General features: G+C 36.7%; 2 protein-coding genes and 1 pseudogene across 4 annotated transcripts in view; 1 reads left to right on the forward strand and 2 right to left on the reverse strand.

Moving 5' to 3' along the window:
- Positions 1-3,416: 3,416 nt before the first annotated feature.
- Positions 3,417-10,078, reverse strand: LOC135200658 (uncharacterized). Its single transcript, XM_064229264.1, has 3 exons — positions 10,073-10,078; positions 9,619-9,846; positions 3,417-3,587 (listed from the first exon to the last, which is right to left on the reverse strand). Exons 1-3 carry the CDS (start codon positions 10,076-10,078, stop codon positions 3,501-3,503), a joined length of 321 nt encoding a protein of 106 aa, XP_064085334.1. The 3' UTR covers positions 3,417-3,500.
- The window catches only part of LOC135200995 (ankyrin repeat and IBR domain-containing protein 1-like), a 228,209-nt gene continuing 222,487 nt past the window's right edge, over positions 9,710-15,431 (reverse strand). For all 3 annotated transcript variants that reach the window (XM_064229796.1, XM_064229798.1, XM_064229797.1), the window contains exons 13-14: positions 10,073-10,219; positions 9,710-9,846 (exon numbers count right to left, since the gene is read on the reverse strand). In XM_064229796.1, coding sequence (XP_064085866.1) covers positions 10,107-10,219 — 113 coding nt within the window. In that variant the 3' untranslated portion in view covers positions 9,710-9,846; positions 10,073-10,106. The remainder of the gene's footprint in view (positions 9,847-10,072; positions 10,220-15,431) is intronic.
- The window catches only part of LOC135200472 (ankyrin repeat and IBR domain-containing protein 1-like), an 85,586-nt pseudogene continuing 85,418 nt past the window's right edge, over positions 15,264-15,431 (forward strand).

A 15,431-nucleotide genomic window follows, 5' to 3' on the forward strand; every position in this document is an offset into this window, starting at 1 on the left:
ACAAAAGACTATCATGCTGAATGAAAGACAAATGTTCCCACTGACAAATGCTCCAATATCTAGCTTCAGAAACTGCTTTCCTTAACAAAATTCTAAACAAAACAATGATAAAATTATATAAAAAAAATCCAGCGTAGCACAAAAAAATATATCAAAATCTTATTCTGACAGCCAGAGCTTCTTGCTAGTGATGTGAACAAACCACTGGCAGAACAGAAAATGGAATTGCTCTATCATTACCTACTGGAGGGAGGGTAACTATAAGTTGCAACACTAGGAAACCAGGTACGACCCCTCCATATCATTTTCTTTTTCTCAATTGACAAATGAGGCATGGCTCAAAAAAATAATAGCTACTTGAATGTTTAAGTAACATTCACAGAAATAATCAATACCAATGGAACTGTAAACAAACACCAATGCAGCACTCCCTATGGTGTTAATAATTTACTTTCAATTCCATGAACATTTACAATTACCTAGTGAATAACAAGTTTAAATAACACATTTTCATTGTAACACAAGCAAATATTTATGGATATGTTTTTAATGGAATAATTTTGATCTCTAATGCAATAATTTTGATCGAACTCAACTTTACTGTTTTAAATCAGTCGTGCACCTGGGGTGGCCCCAAGTGTCACAAACTGCCATGCCAGTTAGAGGCAGGAGAGGGAAATCAACCCAGGGTTCTCCGACATACAATAACAACTGTACTAATATGATAATTTGATTATGGCAAGGAAATTGATGACATGAAAACTGTTATAACTTGATGCTGCAAAACAGAAAGAAGACAACAACATAACAAAGCCATAGCAATTTTATAAGAAGGCGGTATCACAGGAACAGAGAAGAGGTGGGAGAGACAAGCAAGGATGGAGTGCTAAGTGAGGATGGAGAGCTAAGCAAGGATGGAGTGATTGTATATAAGTTTAGTCAGTTATTTTATTTTTATTTTCTGTATTGGTGAAATGTGGCCAATGTTCAATGTATGGGAAACAATCGTTTGATTTTAGTATATTTTGGGAGTAGACCGTCTCTCAAACATATCTTGTTGAAAAGGATTGCTGCTTCAGCTCCATTAATTTTATATAGTCTTCTCTATTTTCCTTATCAAGAATTTTTCGGTTTGCTCAAACTGGCAAGCAACGTGCCAAAGGGGATCGTCAAATCCGTTAGTCATTCTGGATATCCTTTATTACTACTTCTATTACAATTTGTTCTCTCTCTCTCTCTCTCTCTCTCTCTCTCGTCTCTCTCTCTCATATCTCTCTCAATCTCCTCTCTCTCTCTCTCTCTCTCTCTCTCTCTCTTTCGTGACGTTTTTTGTCATCAAAACACCACACCCTCACCGCCCACCAACAGCATGTCAAGCGAGAGGACATCATCAAAACCACTGAAATAATTGGAAGAGCCCCTGATCAGCGACGCCTAAGCCTTCTTGAAGCGTTATTCATCTGGAGCAGAAACCCATCTGAATAAAATGCAAGAACCCTTCCTGCTGGCCACCTGTGTGAGGAAGGCCAAGCCCCTGCCTCCAGAGGATAACACCAGTGGCCAGGAAGGGACCAACATTGAAGATGATGTTGGAAATACCAGGAGTGACGACACCACGGTTGTAGCCAATGAAAATGGGGCTCCCAGTGACAGCACACACCTTAGAAGATCAGCTTGGCTCGAGGGTTTTCGATGCTTGCACCGCCTGGCTGCCAGCCAATGAAAACCCAGACACCAGACACCCTACAACTGAGTCCTGCGGGAGCACCGAGCACCGTGTGAACACTCGCATGACCACTAAATAGAGAGAAGGACTCACCCACAAGATTCAGTCCTACAGCAGCCATCGCTGTGATAATGCCCTGGCAGAATCTGGGCGTAACGTCAAGAAAGAGAGAGAGAGAGAGAGAGAGAGAGACAAAGACAAATTGTAATAGAAGTAGTAATAAAGAACATCCAGAATGACTACTGGATTTGACGATCCCCTTTGGCACACCACTGTTGCCAGTTGAGCAAACCAAAAAGTCCTTGATAAGGAAAACAGAGAAGACTCCATATAAATTACTGGAGCTGAGCAGCATTCCTTTTCAACAAGACAGGTTTGATTTTAGAAATGTCTTCGATATTTAAGTTGTGTTGTGTCATCATAGGATCTGATGTCATAGAAGTCAAGAAGGCAGCAAAAGAAAACAATAACAGAACAGAGAGAGGAGGACACGCAGAACTAGTGTTTGGTAGGGTAGGAGAGAGCTCTCTGTCTTATAGGAATTTGTGGGCTGTAAGTCATATTGTGGTGTTGTTCAATTTGTGGGCTGTAAGTCTATTGTGGTGTTGTTCAAAGTCTTAAGCAGGGAGTAAACTGGGACTGAGGAATGTGAACAGGTGGGTGGATCGCATATTTGTGGCAACAAGGGAAAGAATAGGCTAGGAATGATATTCAAATGGAGAGCAGACGATAGCAATGATGAGTAGCCGATGTGAAGGTCAATGTTTAAATAAAATAATGATGTGCTTATGCTTTTGGTGACTACTAATGTGACAATTCTTTATAAAGAAGACAGAGAAATTAAGGGAAATATTCTGTACAATGTTTTTTTTCCCCATCAACACTGGAGTAAAAAAGCAGAGCGAGGAAGGAAAGCAGGATGCACAGTAAGGAGGGGAGGACTAGCAGATGATGACCAATTGAGGGTACAAAATGAGCTCACACGGTACAAAATATAAATACGTACAATACAGTCAGAAAATGAGCTCACATAGTACAAAATATAAATACAATACAGTCAAGTGAAAACTTGTTTTTATTGTTGTTTCTCACAACCTTTTAATGTAGCAATGTTATTTTCTTAAATGTTCCAGTAATGTAAAAATCTTTTAAATGTTTTGGTACCATACCCCTCAAAATAAGCAAATTATTTAAAATAAGCAAATTATTTAAAAGTCACGAAATGGCACTCTCCTTGTTAATATTGTTTTTACGAGAAAAATTTGGATTAACACAATTTTAGAAAACAAAAGCCTCTCTGGGAATATAACTTACATATAAGCCTCAGCCAACAAAAAATCAGTTTACTCCAAATTGTTCCTAAAAATGTTTATATGGGCAGTACATGTAAAATCATTTCATATTTTTCTTAACAAAAACCACCTGCAGGGTAGTAAATGAACATTGTATGAGAGAGATTTTTAAAACCCAGCCAAGCACAATGAATAGTATTAAACAGAGAAGTAATGATACTGGCCACCAAAATTCCACCACTACTCATAGTGGATTCAGTAACTTTTTAGCAAACCCTCCTCATATTAATAATTAGCCTGTTTTTTATATCCTGTCAGAACAAAGTTTACCTAGAGATAAAAAGTCAAGATAAAGATGTGAAACTCCTATGAATATGATTATGCTCCAAAGATTGAAATGTGTGATTACTAATAACGTGCTTACTTGCCAACATTCACAAGCCAGTGCAGAGGAAGTCTTGCTAGTAGCAGTCAAAATTAAATTATGCTTGAAGGCCCAGGAGCAGCATCAGCACAATATCTGATTCACTCCCTTCCTTGTCACCATCATCATGACCAGCCTCTAATTCCTAGATTGCAGGTAAAGTACAGGGTATGCAAAAGAAATAACAACAAAAACAAAAAATGTACACAGTATAACAGAAAAACATTAAAACTTGAAAAGAAACAACAGCAAAAACAAAACATTTACAAAAAAGGCATGGCGACAACCAAAATAATACAAGTAATTTCATGCAATGATAAAATAAAATAGTTTAGCATCCATGAACAAACTCAAAACTGGTTAAACCTTTGAGGTAGCATATCTATTGGCAAATGTTACAGCATGAAACAAAACACCAAACACACTTGCAGATCATTTATGAGCCTTATGAGTTTCGGGATGCAATTACAAAACATCGTCCAAGGTCATTCATACAACTTGTTTTACAAAAGAATTGTAATAAAAGACCAAACTCTGGTCTGTAACATAACACTTAAATGTTGCTGTAGATGATGGTGTTTTGAACCTAGATTCACCTTGTCTCAAGTTCAACAGGGCAGTCTTCATAGATCCTCAGTTACTTTGTTCTTAAATGTAAAAAAAGTTGTACAGTAACTTCTAGGTATCAAGACAAGTTTTCAGCTAAGAGATTTCATCCCTGGAAAACTATATTACTGAGTGTTTGATTGGGTCTGTAACAGTTCTTGTTTGAATTCGAATTCATTCCTTGCATGAGAAGTTGCAAAAGAGGGTTGATTTTTTGATAATTGAAAAGATAAACATCTGTAAATGTAAGAAAAGAAATCTATCATCTGAAAAGGGCCAAAACCATTTCATTTATCAGATCAAGCCAAAAACGTACCAATTTCCCTTGGCAAAGGTTTCTTGTTGAATTTCTGAATAGTGTAAGCAACTTGCCACTGCAACTCTCTGAAAAAACTTCCTTACAGGAGTCTGAGTAGAGCTTGATCAGTTAGTCTGAATAGTAGAAAAAGGCGTACATCTCTATTCTACTCGACTCCTGCAAAATAATTTCCATCCTACAAACTACAGGGTCGGACATTAGCAAGCAGTACATATACTGGGAACTTATTATAAAGAATGTTGCCTCTAAGGAGTTTCTCATAACTGCCTGTAGTCATGCATAAATTGGCAATCAAGGGCCCTATTGGCAGTATGGTCTACAACTTCTTGCTTAGTGCATTAGCTATCACTTCTGCTTAATGTAACAAATCAAAGAACTGTCCAAACTCAGCAGTCGGTCCACAAGAATATTTCCACTAGTAGAAGGCAAAGGAGACTCCGAATATATAACCCTAATCTTTGAGATAAACTAAAGTGGTAAAATTGCTGGCCATGACTCTAATGCTTCAATTATCTAAGCATGTCACAAATACTTGGAGAATATGGAAGACTCCAAACAGCATTACATAACACTGACATAAATCTTCTGTTCCTCTGGTAAAGATATTGCCCCTGTTTGATGATTTTGGAGATTGGCTCTCCATCTTTGATTGGAGGTGTCCATGAACATATTAATTTATCAATCTGAAGGAACCAACAAAACCCCTTTTCTAGGTTTTAATTTTCTTCTACCCTAGACATCTTGTATTACTTCCTCCATAACTTCAACCTCAGAGTCACTTGGCATCACTACTAACTGGAGCTGAAGAGACCCCAGCCTGAACTCGCTGAATGGCACCGACTTTGCTACAAGAAACCAAAAAAGCGTTGAGTGAGAATTTTGTTAGGTTGCCTTCGACTGAGATGTTCATTTACCATTCTAGGTTGTCTTTTGACTGAGATGTCATTTACCATTCTAGGATGTCTTTGACCGAGATGTCATTTACCATTCTAGGTTGTCTTGACTGAGATTCATTTAGCATTCTATGTAAGGGAGCTTGTCTTGAACTATGGCATTGAAAACAATCTTTGCCTGAAAGAAAATGTTCTCTGTAGCAAAATTAACCAGACTGAGCTAATTTATCTAGTTCTCACAGAGCTGGCCCAAAGTTTTTTGTCTACTATTGATAAGGATAGATTTTACTTATTAAATCATTCTTTAAAAATAATTATAATTAGTAAACTGAAAATGTTTTTGGTACTGAAAATGACAATTCTGTAAAACACTGATTTATTTGTTTTGAAAACTTATAATTCATTGTTGCTTATATTTTAGGCATTCACATAAACAATGTTCAACAGTTAAAGATACTCCACAGTACGTATCTACATATATAGGGATTTGATCATGTGGGCTAACGAATGACCAATTCTAAGAGGTTTCAAAATAACTTTTTTGTCTGTACTTTTGATATGTGATTGATTTGTTTTTGTTACTAACATGTTCATTGCTCCTAGATAGTCTGCCAATTATTGATTAGAATGAGTTTTAGAGGTTATATAGTCACTAATGGCTATGTGTGATCTTGTCATAGTCGTTTAGCTTCAGCTGCTTTACTAGCTTCTTCAGTTTCCTTTCAATCCTACACAGGCAGGAATCCAACATATTACTACATTATTCTTACCATCATAATTTGTGAAATGAAAATTTTATTTGCTGTGTCAAGGGTATATTGTTTGGGATTATGATTTTGAATGATTTTTATAGCACTTTTAGAAACCTTAAAAATTATAAATTTCTCTGATGGTATATCTCTAATAATCCTTAATTGCCAATCCTACTGCACAACATATTTCTGCTGTGAAGGCAGAGGCATTGTTGAGCAAAGGATACTGGGTGATTATGGCTACAAATCTCTCACCTTAGTGTAGACCTTTAGATCTTTTGCGTTCTACTCCATGCTGTTTGTGATGTTCCTGGCTATGTATATACATAGTTTTTAGATAAATGTGTTAAGTGTGTACAAGTTCATATCTTATGTACAGTCCAAGTCCAAGGTGGAGATAGCTCAATTACTGGAAGTTATTTATAATATATTTGTTTACTCAAACAACGATGGCTCTAACTGGCAAATGTGGAAAATGACTCTTTTATATATGTATCTCTTTGATCAAAAGTTTTTTGTTGTGCTACGCACTCAGCACATGCATCAACAGAAGACATCAACGAAGATGTAGGCTTCCCTATACAAATGAAAGCTCTTGTTACTGCTGTCATAATTTTGTCCCCAAATTTCTTTTACTAGCTTCTCTTGAAAATGGAAAAGGGTTACAAATCCTCAATTTTTCTGATCAGGCTCAAGAAATGTCCAACATCAACATCACCCTCAAGTCTGCATTTCTTATTTTTAGCATAGTATTTAACGAGAGGTACAATGGCAGCTGCATTTCAAGATTTGAAGCTCTATTCAAGTAACTCTTGCATCTCACTTCAAAGATATCATCTAAGCTTGGTCTATTCAGAACTGATTCTTGCTATTCAAAAATGCTAATTCCACTCAGGAGCATCTTCTGCTATTAATTCTGTCACTATATCAGTCAGCAAAGTTGGAGGCACAAATAATGAGAATACTACATACTTAAGAGAGCAAACTCAGAATTTCTTGGCTTGGTGTGTGTGGGAAAGGGTTCAAAGACCTTATCTCATAATTGGTCGGGTGAGGACAGAGGAGCAATCTTTCTATTCTCCTCTTATCCATGGCATGAACCCTTGATTCAGCAAAAGGAAGAAACATATTTATGTTCAGCCACAATTTTTTGTTTTCATTTGATGATCTATGATGGAAAGGGAAAAATATTGAGGAATTTGATGAAGCAAATAGCACTTGCATGTTATTCATGGGAGGATAATTCATCTAGGTGAAAAGAAATCACTATTCATCTGACCAGTTCCTATAAACCTACCAAATGCCTTCAGCAAATGTTGTTAGCCTTGATAAAAAATGGCATAGCAGATGCGGTTCTTTATCTTTTGGTTACCACAATAGAACTATACATACCTTACTACACAACCCCTGACACATGCAATTAAGAAAGGTTAAAAAAGTGGTTTAAACAAACAACATAAACAACAATTCAAAGCCCAAAAACATCAAAGAACAAGCTCTGGCTCACACACAGCTAACTTAAACTAATATGGCCTGCATGTATGAATAAACACAAAGGAAACTTAAAAAGATAATAACTTAGTTTGAATGAAAAAAAAATTTGTGCAAACCAAATTATTTGCAATACTCACTAATTAGGAAGTTACAAACAAATGAACTATTAAAAAGTAATCACTGAAAGAAGTACTTTTGAATCAATACCAGATTAACATAAAACGATGAAAATTTGAATAAAATAAAGTAATGCAAATTACTTGGCAATAACATTACTCCAAAGATTATTGTTAAGAGATAATTTAGATTATCATATTCACTTAAAAAAAGAACAGAACGAATTTCCTGGAGATGAAGAACTCAGCCCTACATAATTGATGAAAACTCAAAAAATGTTGCAGAGGATAAACATGCTTCCAATCATATTTCTGTATCAACCACACACAAAAGAGCTATAAAGACATAAGAATATTAGAAAAGAATCTACGAAGGCACAAGTGAATGTTTGGCACATATAAACCAGGAGAGTGATGTAGGGAAGTTGTGAATACCATGATGTTACACAACAGAATGTGCTTGGTGGGATGCATCAGAGGTTGGTCTGTACATGATATTCTGTAAAAATTATTTACCAGATAAAACTTGGTGGTACAACCAGGATTACCCTCACAGAAATAAGACATCTTTTGAACAGTTGGGCCATAATGAACAAGCACACAAAAATTCCTTTCATTCATGATAATCCTCACAAGGCTTTTCACATGCAAAACAACACACACACAAATGGTTTCCTTGTATCATTGATCTTCAAGACACTATGGTGTCATCAGTGTTTGAAACTCAATTGGTTTACCGTTTACAACATGATGCATAAGTTTTCAGTTATTGAATATTAATTTAAAATTTGCAAGTGGAGCAAAGAAAACGATTTTTTCATTTATGTATACAACCTTCATGACTACGTGCCATTAAAATTCATATTACATTTTCTTAATTGAGATGTTCATCAATTAATCAAACTCACCTCATCAAAAGCATGCTATTAATAATGGTTTATCTTTTTATCATGAGTTACTGTGTGTGTCAATGACATTCAAGAGAACCAACAATACAAAAACTCATACAATGGTGAATGTTAATGCAAATGTACATAGAAAGTATCGGATGAAGAAAATTCTATTAAACATAGAATAACAAATGTTATAAATATACAATTATCTGTCTGGCATGGTTCAAATCCTGTCAGGATGTCAAACCTGTGAAATCCATACACTGACTCCTAATATAGTTTTGCTATATGTCAAAAACTATGCATTTATCTGCAATAGCTTTTTGTCTTTAATAACCAAATACAAAATGACTAATGATTTCCCAAGATTCCAATATAAATTTTGAATAAGAACTCCATTTTTTGAAGAACAGGATTTGACAAACATGGAAATGATCATTCCATTCATGTCAAATAACTTCCACGAAGATTTGGATATCTGGACTCTTTCTGACAACATATCAGAAGTTCAAAAGCCTCAAGACCATTTCATTACATCCCTTTTAAGTACATTAGTAATATGTATACATATCAATTATTGCTTGTACATCAAACTTAAAAAACTGATATCTTGATAGGCTTGAACTACCCAAGCATAGGAATTGTCTTATTATTCCCAGTGCCAGATTTAGGGGGGAGTGAGCAGGCCATGGCCTAGGGCCCCTGTGCCTGTGAGGGCCCAGCACCTCAACAAACAAATAAAAATTAATAGTAATAATTAAAAAATACAATTAAATAATAATAATGAACTAATAATAATAATAATAACTAATAAATAATAATAATAATAATAAATAATAATCAAGAGGTGCTTAATTAGAAATAAATCCATGCGACCTAAACCCCCCTGCGCCCTTTGCTTGCCCATAAATGAGAGGGGTCCTGTACGGTCACCAGCTTAGGCCCCCTGCACACCCTAAATACACCCCTGATTATTCCATTAAATATAGGATATAGAACATTACTTGGACATAAAGCAAATTATAAAGAAACAAAGCTTTCTACCAAATTAGTAGATAAAAATATAAGAGGACTTGAGATTACTTTTATCTGTTAACACTTACATCATCAACAGGATCCATTCCCATAAGGCCTGGCAAACGTCGTTTCCGAGATCTACGAAGTGATGGAGGTGTTTCAGGAGGTAAGAGACCTCTACTCACAGCTCGTACAAATTTATGTCTTCTTCTGCGTGTCAACAAAGTTGTGGCAATAATCTGCCCTCGAGGAGTAACAAGGTACTGTCGTGCCACCATTTCTGAGAGCTTCTCTGTCACTTCCTCTAATTCATTCTGAAAATGAAAGTCAAAGCAAATTTCAAATACATAGGGCAATACAACCAAACAATCAAAATTTAGGAATAAAGAATTTTAAGTGTTTGTGATTACAGTGGCATATTCAAGTAAGTGCTTTATCTTTTTTAAAGACTTTTAGCTATTAATTGTGTGATAAAATAAAGTTTAGTTGTGAAGTACTTAATAGGAATCTTTTATAAATACTTTAGTTAGATTAACCTACCTGCATGTACTCAAAGATGGTCTTGTTATAGCCATTATCTTCTAGGTAATATCCATAAACATAAGACCCACATAAGACTCTTCGCGCCTTTAAGAGTTCTTTCACGCCCTCCTCTACAAATCGAGTTACCCCCCTTCTCCACAGATGCTGATGAATCAATAAGAAAAACTGTATACGGGAAAAATGTCAGCAGCAGGAAAATTTTTGTAAATGATTTCAAAATGAAAACCAAAGGCTACAGCTCAATCTCATAAAAATAAATACATCACATCTACTTATATAAAAAAAAAAAAAAAATACTTTTATAGAAAAAATTTTATTGATCAGATAAATTGGTCCTGAAGACATTTTTTATATATTCATGCATACTAATAAAGCCTGCTAATTACAGTACTATTATGAAGTACGTACGTACTGGCAAACACTACACAGATGCTTCCAGGAATATCACAAATCATTTTCCTCCATACTTGAAATAAATTGATTCAATCTAGCACAGCTATTTTTGAGCAAAACAAATATATGTACTACCTAAATGGTCAGAAATATGCCTCACTTTCTGACTGCAATGATTTCTATAGTAACTAATATAATTAATTTAAATGGATGAAAAACAATACATTTCAGTTCACAACAAATAATAAATTTGCTCAGCAATAAAACCCATTAATTTAACACAGCCTATCAGTGCAAATCATGCAAATCCCAGACACATCATTCCATTCTAAAAGAAAAAGATGATCAGGCAGTTCAGGCAGTTTGGAGCAAGCACATACATTCGTTTTAGTCCAAGGCATTTGAGCAAATCACTCTCTATATACTCTGATCCAACTGTACCTTATGAAATTAGGCTGTCTAGCCAAGCACCGTGCACTTTCAGCCATTCAACACTTAAGACAGTGAATAAAGGGAGTTGGAGTGGATGGACACCAAGGTAAAGATATCTAGAAAATAAATGAAATGAGTACAAAGTTCAAAAGGTGCAACTGTGAGAAAACCCAACAAGTGCACTAAGAAGTAGAAGTTAAGAGGTGTTGGACAGTAACACTGAAGAAGGGAAGCAGGAACGGAAACAAAATAAAATAAATAAATGACTAAATAGAAATTAGATGCAATTTGGGCCAAAGGGACACTGAAAACTCCCTACTTTAGCAATGCCTCAGCACACCACATGAGGTGCACTAGCAGCATTATCATAAATAAACAAGGGGTTGGTCATGATTTCGACTAAAACCCTTTGGAAATAGGAGTATACTGTATACTGTACTAGTACATGGATGTGAGAGTAATGCATATACAGTGGTCTCCCCGTATTTGTGGGGGATGCGTACCAGCCCCCCCCCACCCCCCCCCCCAACCCCCCCCCCCCCGTGAATAGTTAGAACCCGCGAATGTTTGGAACCCCTATAAAACCGCTAAAAAAACACCCTATTTTGTTGGTTAAAACTCAAGAAAAAACACTAAAAATTTTCATACTTGGTTTTTAATAGTTTTATCACAAAAAGTGCATGTTATGATGAAATTGATAAAAAAAAAAAAAAAGGAATTTGTGGATATTTCTCAGAAAAATACCGTGAATGCACGAATTTTCCGCGAATCATGCGGGGAAACATTCCCGAGAGAAATCTGCGAATGTGTGAGTCCGCGAATCCGGAGAACGCAAATAACGAGGGGCCCACTGTATGGATAATTACTTATATATGGATACAGATGTGAGAGTACCATAATATGGATGCAACTGCAGAGGTAACATTTACTTCAATTTGAGTCAACCCATAGATAATGACAACAAAGGTCTTCCCCACTGAAGAGACCTTAAAGTGCATAAAATCATCGGTTCTTTTCAAATGTTATCTCTTCTAATAGAACTTGACCCAAAACTCAAAACTAATGGTTCAGGCTTTTGCATAAAAGTCAAAATTGAAGACCCCAACATCACCATAGCACCTATATGCTTCTTGCAGATAGCCATCAAACTGTGTTATAGAACTGGTGTCATGCTGAAGTTGTTCAGTTTACAAAAACAAAAGCTATCCGTACCACACCTGTGATGAACTACAATTAACTTTCAAAGCATAAGACAAAAAGATTTCTTTTGCTAAAAAAACTGGCAGAAGCCTTGTTGCCAAAAGAAATCTTACATCTGGGGAATGAATATGACATCATACCTCATTAAATGAAATAAACAGAGATGAAGGCTCTACCCTTCTGGATATCTGCATTCATATGCTTAATATCTTCCAAACATAGATGCATCACCGCCACCAAAAACCTGAACTAATGTTTCAACATCATTGTTGAGAGTCATAGTTAACTGTACTTATCAAGTTGTTATGCAAAAAGGGTGTGAAAAAGGCAATGAAGGATGAAATTGTGAAGAGGACGGCTGAAGAGACATTCCACACTTAGACTACAGGATCTGGATTCTATAGGCATAAAATGAAAGTTGTTACATTCTGAATACATACATAAGTAGTATTTCAAATATTATGCTCCTCAAATTAAGAAAATTTGAAACTACTGTACAGAAGACTGGAATGTGAAGTTCTAACAAGCTTAATGAACTTTTGAGGTGCAGTTGACAATTAGTCAGAGAAGTGGTCATCCTAAACTACCTATGGGTATATGCCCACACATCTCTCTCTCTCTCTCTCTCTATCTCTCTCTGTCTTCTCCTCTTCTCTCTCTCTCTCTCCTCTCTTTCTCTCTCTCTCTCTCTCTCCTCTCTTCTCCCTCTCTCTCTCTTTTCTGGGGTAATCATGTTTAAAAAGAAACAATGTTAATGAGCTATTTTTATTGTATGGGTTTTTTGTATTCAGTAATTTATACATTTTGTAAATGTACGTTGGTACAGGTACTTGCACTTATTGTTAGAATCTATATTCACTTTGCAGATATATCTTTGAATTCAAATGACAAGTAATTCAATACTTTAAATTGAAGATAATTACAACATAATGATTAGAATTGGCTATTAGATGCTATATACAGAACTATGCTAGACAATAAGCTATGAGGGTTAGCTCTCGGGTACCCTATGGCGTGGGTCTTTGTTACTTAGCAGAAAGGGCAGACCCACGGGCTGCCTGTTAAATTGAAGTGACACTGTATCTGTATTCCTTATATGGAGATCCAAGACAACAGAGGAAGGTGACAAAAATTTCACTTACAGTTTCCGTATTCAAGGAATGTAATAGCCAAGCAGTAAGTGGCTCCCCTTAAACATAACCATAATGATCTTCATGCAAAGCTGCAAGAAGCAGCTTTGGGAATTCCCTTAAGCCTCACTCCTACCCATGGTCGAGGCTTCTTTGTCAAGCAGAGGGAAAAGTCTAAATCATGGAAGAAGGCTAAACCAAAGAGAAAAACAGCAGGGATGGTACCCAGGCCTAGATATATCCTTGCTGGATCCTATCCTGTCATCTGATAGTACATAGAATTGAAAATTAAAATGCTGTAGTAATTGGTATCAAGAACTTGAAAAAGGAAACTTTTTCTGGTCTGTGAGGGAGAGCTGCAGAGATAATTTCTATTAGTTTCGTGAGGACATCATGTCAGTAAAGCCAAAAATTGTTCCCAGAATGAAACTTTATCCTATCAGGAACCAGCACTAAAGATCTTGTCTTTTTTCATTAACAGATAAGTCTCTCTCCTAAAGTTGTTTGAGCAACGAAAAACTATTGCAAAACACATGGCACACTGAAGGTTGGCTTCAGTAAGGGTGGTTCCATGCTTCCAAAAATGGTTCCAGAGGAAGAGAGACCAGCTCATAAAACATGATAACTGATAAAATGAGTTCAGTTTGGTGAATCATAACTGGTTCTTCAACAATGCAGGAGATTTTATGTGGGTACTTGCAAGGAACCGCTTGTGATGGCAAGGTACCTAATATGTACGTACCTGACTAACATCTGCTTGTAACGCATTGAATAAATATTTGCAATGGCCAAAGGTCAGTACCAGAAGGCAAGAAAGACAGAAGCATCAAGACTAAAGGAAAGTGCCTCGTGCTAAGGACTTGGCCAAATTTAAGTTAATGTTAAGCAGTAAGAGTGAGGCTGGTAGGAAAATTGTGTAAAACTAGTGCATAGCCATGTGCAGGGTTATGTAGATATGTGGTACATACAGGAAATAGAGGAATGCAAGCACATCATTGGTTAGATGATTAACCTCTGTTGACACAGCAAGCTTGTGGTAGACATACAGGTAATCCAGACAGGTGTGTGGCTGACAACAGGGATGAATCTACAGGCAGGTGCTAAGAAAGTCCATCAGGGACACTTCTTGGTACGATTTCTGCCTTCCAAGCTGATCCTCTAGGCTTTAACCTTGTTGCTACAAATGATACCCATGATGGTCCATGGCTGGAGCTTGAGACTCAATTAGGAAAAATTGCTGGAATCAAGAGCTTAAAGAGGAGTCAGTGTGAAGATATATATGAGTGAGGTCAGGGACAGAAAACCAACTAGGAGCCAACATGTTGTAGGCTGCAGACAGGTGACTAGATATATAAATGTCACGACTGTCGAAGGCATAACATCAATAGATGAGTAGCTATGTGAACAAGTCCAGCAAGAGTACTGCTGTAGTCTGAAGTTTGGTGATGCTGACATCTGGTTAAGAGTTCGACAGATGTCTGCCTCATGGCTGGAAACAGATGCAAGGCTGGAGACAAGCATGTGACTGGAGGCAGGTGTGCGCCTGCACCTAATACAGGGATCTAAGAAGGTCAAGAAAAAAAGTGGTATGAATCAGCACAGCAGCTACAGAAGGTGGCAGACAGCAAGCAGAAGTGTGCTGAACACACGATCTACATGAATCGCATGTAACAGGGTGCAGGTGAGGACCTAGAAGATACCTGTTCAAACAAAGAACGCTGATGCATGAGTAAGGAAAAATGCATTTGGCAGAAAACAAACAAGATTGGAAGATGGATCACATGAAAAACCACTGACAGGAGCTAAATGTAGATAAGCTGTGAGTGTACATGCTGCTAAGACAAGAATGCAGGGACTTCATGCAGAGGGCAACAGCAGAAGATTAAGTATAGTAAACTATCAAACACCTTATGAGCAAAGGAGAGTTAGTTGCAATTGCATAGCCAGAGAAGGCTTAGCTGAAAGGTAGAAGACATGATATCCAGGCAAATAATGGAGGATTTGAAGAAGAATGATTGGTTGCAGGATGCAAAATGAAGTGTCCAATAGTCCAATACAGTGTTTACCCTGAAATGCAGTATAGTATACCTCAGTCAAGTCATGATAAGGTAAAGAAATAATTTAGTTCAGTAGTACAGTTTTGCCAAAAAAGGGGTCAACCAGGAATGAGAAGTAATAGACACTAAACTTGGTGTTTCTTG

Source organism: Macrobrachium nipponense, chromosome 27 (assembly GCF_015104395.2).
Source record: "Macrobrachium nipponense isolate FS-2020 chromosome 27, ASM1510439v2, whole genome shotgun sequence".
Lineage (NCBI taxonomy): Eukaryota > Metazoa > Arthropoda > Malacostraca > Decapoda > Palaemonidae > Macrobrachium > Macrobrachium nipponense.